A 7,271-nucleotide genomic window follows, 5' to 3' on the forward strand; every position below is an offset into this window, starting at 1 on the left:
ACACATTATAGCACATTGAAGTACATTGTAAATCGTAATTCATGGTATTTACTGGAATTCAATTAGTACAGTGTGAGCGAGGGAGCTGACTAGGGGGTGTTTGTTACAAATCGTCAAAACACAACAGGTGGTTAAAAGATGTTTGCAGCCTTTTTATGCTTGAACAGGATGTATGAATCTGTATCCCTGTCAAAAATAACAATGATTCTAGACAGGATGTTGAACACACTAGTCAAAGAAACCGATGTAAATGTAAACTGTTTGTATAAAACGATATCCTGTATACAGTACAACCCGGTTATTACAAATTTCTGGAGACCCTTCGGATACGTTCGTATTATGAGGGTTCCATACTAATTAGGTTAATATTTGTACAACAAATACAGAAGTAAAACAAAGTGGGACTTTGGACAGGGATATACTATTGTTTTATTGCTTATTTGTTAAAGATGCTCCACCGCCGACAGAGCATAAATGAAATTCTTCATTTGAACAATGATTGGTGTTTAATTTTGTATATATATGTCTAATTAACACAAAAAATAATAATAAATAATTTGTTTCGCCTTTGGTGCATACGCAATCAGTACTTCATTCCATATAGGATATAGTGACACTGATTTTTTTCGGGATGCAATTAATTATTTTTCATATTTTTAACTTGAAGCAAAATTAGAAGCTCAAACTTTTCAATAGCGGTAATGGTGTAAAGTAAGTACGGCAGTACGGCAGCACGGACGATAGGAGTGTACTCTCAGCCTGTCAGACTATTTTCTGGTTCATCAAAAGCTTCACCGATCCATCCAAGGTAAGATAGGGAGAATTAATGTAGAAATCGCTTTAAGACTGTTTATAATCGATTTCTAAAGAAAAGCGACATATTATAATATAAAAATAAATTATTAGGCGGCAATTATACAGGTAGATATTTAAATTAAAACATATTATTGTAGCAAAGACAGATCTTAAAGTGCCGCTCACTACGTCCTATCAAAGATTTAAATGTTCAAGTCTCTGGTTTTATATTTGAAAATGCATATAGTTTGCTACAAGTAATGACTGTATTCTAATATTGATTTCTGCACATTTTGTACTACTAACTAGAATTACATCATACACTGCTATCTTGGTAGCTGCAATGTACGTAGCTCACAAGACTTTTAGACAGAAAATGGTGTCGTCTTAAAAATGCTCCACCGCTGACAAATGGTATTTTTTCATTATCAAAAACAGCAGCAGGCGATTATATATTTTTATTCAGTTGCAAACGTAACTTACTTTACACCATTACAGCCATTGAAAAGTTTGAGCTTCTAATTTTACTTCAAGTTAAAATATAAAAAAAATCATTAATTGCATTCCGAAAATATTCAGTGGCACTATATCCTATATGGAATGAAGTACTGATTGCTCATGACCCAAAGGCAAAACAAATTATTTATATTATCTTTTGTGTTAATTAGACTTATGTATACACGATTAAACACTAATTATTGTTCAAATAATGAATGTCATTTATGCTCTGTCGGCGGTGGAGCATCTTTAAGAGCTACAATTGGTGCCTATTACTGCTAATGGAACAAAGTAATGATTATGCAAACCATTACATTACGTTTGTTGCCATTTTATCGTACTTGTTTTATATCGCTACTAGGCATTTCGCTGAATCGCATAAAATATCAAATTCTCATCGAGGCATTTCTTTTTTACATTAAACATACATTTTACATTTTGGACAAAAATAATATGTAAATGCGTGTATACGCATCAAATACTTGGAAACCTTCAAAGAAGGTATTGAAAATTATGCTAGAGTGGTTTACAGAGGCACTGCTCCAATAGAATACATAGGCACTATTTCGTACCCGACTGAAAAGTATATAGTGGGCCGGGTACGTAAAACTGTAAAAGTTACTTATTTTAAGAGATAGATATTAAGTACTGCGTGATAAAAAGTTTTAAATAATGAATGGGGGAAAAGACCAACACTCGTGTTAGATATTTTAAGCAAATGCAGAAAAGTGGTCTTATTAAGCAGATATTTTTATATAGAGGTGGTCGCTAAGACAGGTTTTACTGTACTTTCATAATGTGTGCTTATCGTTAATGGAAATATTTTGTGGTAACTGGGGTTTTTTTTCCTTTCAGATGTCGATGTGGTCTGTTCTAGTCGCTGTAAACTTTATCATACTCCTGGTAGATTGCATTAGCGGGAAAGTGGCTGTTGGTGATAATGGCCTCCAAGATGGCGAATTAACAAACGATCCAATGATTAAAGTCAATCATTTATCATCGCCAGGTATAGCTGAACCAATTTTTACAATCCAACAGGAGATTCCAGGTGACTACTACCGCACTATGGACAATGATCCAATCGGTGACGAGGGAAACTCGACCCCACAACAGGGCAGGACGGAGCCACATTACCTTGACATCATCCCGAATAACGTCGGGGGAAAAGGATCGAATCCCGTTTCTGATGTAGATATCATCCCAGATTATTTTGATGATGTTGCCAAAAGCATCACCGAAGAAATATTGCAGATCTTTAGGAGCGGGCAAGATTCTAGATCGATTATGATGGCGAAACTACTGGGAAGTTTCATGTTCGGCGATCTACATCATGGGAAGTTTGGGCTTACCATGTCAGGAAACATTAGAGATGGTACTAACGAAAGTGATACGGCTAAAAGTCCATTGTTCAAGCCAGTCAAGACAATGGCAGACGTCATGGCCCTGGGGAGACCAAAGGCTCCGGAAGTAATTCGTACACAGAAAAAAGCCTTCTTTTGTCCACTGATGTACCGCACGGCATTCTCCGTCAACCAATGTTGGAGGCTCGCAAAGATCTTCAAAGCGAGGCAAATACGCATGCGTAAACAAGCCATCGCAAGAGAAAAAGCTATGAAGAAAAAGCTTGCCTATTTAGCATATCGACGAATGAGGAAGCTGTCTGCTTGAATAGATTCAAATTCATCGCCATCACTTGGCAAAAGCAACTGCTTGTATACAACATTGCAGCATAGCATACAACATCGAAAAATAGTTATAAGCAAATCTACCTTCTTGAGCACAGGGACCTGGCACGATTTTTTTTAACCAGCAGTATACCTATCTATTACTATAATATATATACATGTATGTATGCTATTGGTTAAAAAATTTCGTGTCAGGTCCCTGTATTCTTAAGAGTTAAAGAAAAGACAGACATCCTAGTGGTCCAATTCTGGTTCTTGTTTCCACAAACTAACGCGCACTGTAGTTAATGTTATGGTATATATAGGGTATGACTTTTTACACAGACAATGTACAAGACAGATCATTTTTATATTAGATAATTTCACTGCTTTATTAGGGTTGAAACAATATTGTAAAAGATGTACCTTTCGTATGTTGAAAGTCTTGCTGACATACAAGGCTAGAGTAATCACAGCTGGGACTGGATCATTTGAACGAAATATTCTTCTATCACAAACCTTACTTTGATTTGTCCAAATTGGATGATACGGTCATAAACGTGTGAATTTTATAAATCATATACATGTTATAATGTACAATGATGTTAGCAGCTGTCATGTTCAATGTGACTTAATTTCAATAAAATTTATTTACCAGAAAATTATTATTTTTTGTCTCTTTATTATTCCAAATGATCATGGGTTATATAAATACTTCACATTCTTTTTAATTTTGTGGAGAACATTTCATGGTTGAGATACTTGAAACGGGGAGAATGGTTCGCGCATTTGTCGTTAAACGCATCCTTGATATTCCAAGGGTTACTATCACTGTCGTTATATCCAGGGTTTTCTCTCCTAAACTGCCTTCCGTTTTGCTATTACATTTTCCAGTGGTGTATATAACGAGATTGATAGCAACCCCTGGAATATCGAAAATGTAATCATCTATACTTTCCCCCATTTCATTCGCGGATATTTACCTGACCACAAATATAGCGAAACTTAATCTTCAGCGACTAAAACCAACTATACAGTGTTACGTATACAGATTGGGATGACATTGTTTGTCACTACTTCTGGGTTCTTGTACAAATAATCGCCTTGCTCGACAACGACTAATGCCTTCCATATATGGCGTGAACTCTGCACCAGACAAACAGTGCAGTATCGATGTACCTTTTATGTAGTGAATTTCGCGAGAAAATCTAAAAATCGAAAAAAAATGTGTTTATGCCACGTTTATTCTTAACGGTGTCAAAAGTAAGGTTATATTGACATACAGTTATCTGCCTAATTAGATTACTACGTTACATACATTGAATATCAAATGACATTTGGGTGCTAAGCAATGTTTGGTTACCATGTTTAAATGATCAGACATCGAGTTTCTCTTTACTTCAAAAATCTCTGAGTAAGTAAGGTTTGTCCAGTCGCGAGCTGATACTCTGCCTCTCGCTAACCTTTGATAAAAAAACCACTGAATGTTTTATCCCACCATCAGATGATGGCTATCGCCTTTTGTCAGTCCGTCCGTCCCTCCGTTCATAAACAGTACTAGTTATCGCTATTTCTCAGAGTGTACTGAATAAATCTTTCTCAAAATATGTATTTCCCTTAAAGGCCCCAAAAAAAGACACAAGAAGCAAACGTTTCTTAAAACAACATTCTATCAGAAAATACAACCATACAAATACAATATCAAACAATTGCAAGACTCCGTGCGTAATCTATGTTAACAGTGAAGATTCATTTCGCTGTTTGGGTGTCTGGCGCAGTTGTAGGGAACTAACGCCCGATAATTAGGAAGACGGCGGTAATCAAAAACGGTCAGCGTTATAAAAAATATCATTTAATTTATTTGCACTAATATGTTCCAAAGATGATGACAGGTGAAGTATTGACAAGTTAATGACTTTTGCAACTCTAAAAAAATATCAATCTCGTTTTACATTCCATTTTAAAAATTAAAAGTCGTTTCAGAAAGATAGTGGGCCTCTAATGCCTAGTTATGCACTCTGCATATATTTTATACGAATCGGAAATGATGACCAACTGACATCCATCTTGTATTTTGACAATTGAATTTTGTTAAATGTTATTTCTCAAAAAGTACTACAAGGTATAATTATCTTTTCATAGTTAGTTTCGCCTAGATGCATATTGCATTTTGGGACGGATCTGAGAAGATGGCCGACAGACTGCCTGCCATCTTGGATTTTGACAATAAAATGTTTTTGCTTCTCACAGAAAGGGATTTTTTTTTTTCAATTTCTATCATCACTGTTTCTGAGAATAAATTAAGGTTCTTATTTCAAATTAGTTTGAAATACATGTACTAGGCAGTCAGTGTGATCCTAAAGCTTGACAATTGGCGTTTGTTACTGTTATTTCATTCTCGTTCCAAATCAATCGAAGTCATCTTTATCTACTTTATGTTTTTTTCTTCGTTTTTTTCCGCCTGTTTCTAAATTGCATAATTGGTATGCAAAGATAACGGTTTAAGACAACTACCTGGTTTCATGAAAACATTATTAAAGAAAATATATATCGTTAGACTAAGACGAGGTTACAACACCAAACATATGCAAAATTTCCTGCGTAATATTATAAAGTTTTGATAATACATCATTGCCTTGTACTCTAATTATCCGTATGCAGTGAATAATCCACACACAGTGTTAGTCCCGACCAAATGATAATATAAGGTAATAATTTTAAATTTACTTGTATACATGTCATTAAAAACTTGGAGCATATATGGATGGGCAGTAGCGTAATTCTGACATTCAAACAAGATGCCCATGGGCCTTAACGGTCATTTGACTATTGGCACAATACATTACTGATAGAGTCTAGTGCCAAGTTTACACAGAAAAGGTCATCTCAGAGAGAACTACACTGATGTCTTACTTTCGTATTGTATAATGTTAGACTTTCTTTCATCATAATTAAAGTAACATGGCAGACTAGTAGAAATAGGTTGGGAAAGAGCAAGTTTAAAAGAAGAAAAATGTAGGGAATTAATATTGTCTTCTAAGTTGTTCCAGTTAGCTAAAGTAGTGGGAAAGAAGGAATTCATTGTAGAAGAAAGTCGATAATTTGGAATTTAGAAGTTTTCTTTATTCAAAATTCCAAATTATCAATTTTCTACCACAAATTAATTGTGCTTACCGGGTAGTAGATCTACCATATAAGGTGACTTCGTGTTCCAACAAGATCTACAGAAATCTCATGTTGCGTCTGTAGCATGTGTAATGAAGGACTACAAAGTTAGTTAAATGAATAATTCAGGTCACTGGGGTCATATGCAAAGAGGTCCTAAGCATGTGATCTTAATTCATTACACACATTATAGCACATTGAAGTACATTGTAAATCGTAATTCATGGTATTTACTGGAATTCAATTAGTACAGTGTGAGCGAGGGAGCTGACTAGGGGGTGTTTGTTACAAATCGTCAAAACACAACAGGTGGTTAAAAGATGTTTGCAGCCTTTTTATGCTTGAACAGGATGTATGAATCTGTATCCCTGTCAAAAATAACAATGATTCTAGACAGGATGTTGAACACACTAGTTAAAGAAACCGATGTAAATGTAAACTGTTTGTATAAAACGATATCTTGTATACAGTCCAACCCGGTTATTACAAATTTCTGGAGACCCTTCGGATACGTTCGTATTATGAGGGTTCCGTACTAATTAGGTTAATATTTGTACAACAATTACAGAAGTAAAACAAAGTGGGACTTTGGACAGGCATATACTATTTTTTTATTGCTTATTTGTTAATTTATTCTTGTGTCTTGGCAAAGGGGCAGATTGCCTCGAAAATTTGACAATCTTTTGTCCACACTGTTAGAATTACTTCTTTGACCTATATTTACTACTTTAAGTAATTCGTATCCTACAGACATATGTCTATAAGGATCCAGTGTTATACGGAAAATAACTGTTGATATTACTTCCTTGACCCACATTGTTTTATTGCTTCGCGGGATATTTAATTTGCAATCCTGGGAGAATTATATCTTTGTGTATCTTTATATTATCTTTGTAATTATTACGACAATAAAATATGTTTATGTCAAGTCACAATTTAGGCTCCGTATAATACCAATTGGTCTTATAAGTTGTTCCTGAAAAATGCTGAAGAAATGCTGTTTTAAAGATATTAGAGTAATTACCCTCTGGTCTTAAATTAATGTCATGGCCAAATCTGAAAAGCATTGTACATGGCAGTCCTCAGCATGCTTAGTTCCCAGCCCCTAAAGCTCTTATTAAAACGATTATCAAGTCTAATATTTGTAAG

General features: G+C 35.0%; 1 protein-coding gene across 1 annotated transcript; it reads left to right on the forward strand.

The window, feature by feature from the left end:
* The first annotated feature begins 2,107 nt into the window (after positions 1–2,107).
* LOC138328784 (uncharacterized) lies at positions 2,108–3,610 on the forward strand. Its single transcript, XM_069275524.1, has one exon. It carries the CDS (start codon positions 2,149–2,151, stop codon positions 2,959–2,961), a length of 813 nt encoding a protein of 270 aa, XP_069131625.1. The 5' UTR covers positions 2,108–2,148; the 3' UTR covers positions 2,962–3,610.
* The last annotated feature ends 3,661 nt before the right edge of the window (positions 3,611–7,271 follow it).

Source organism: Argopecten irradians, chromosome 8 (assembly GCF_041381155.1).
Source record: "Argopecten irradians isolate NY chromosome 8, Ai_NY, whole genome shotgun sequence".
NCBI lineage: Eukaryota > Metazoa > Mollusca > Bivalvia > Pectinida > Pectinidae > Argopecten > Argopecten irradians.

What these genes read in the sequence shown, in the direction of transcription:
- LOC138328784 (XM_069275524.1), top strand. Translation starts at nt 2,149, where the DNA reads ATGTCGATGTGGTCTGTTCTAGTCGCTGTAAACTTTATCATACTCCTG.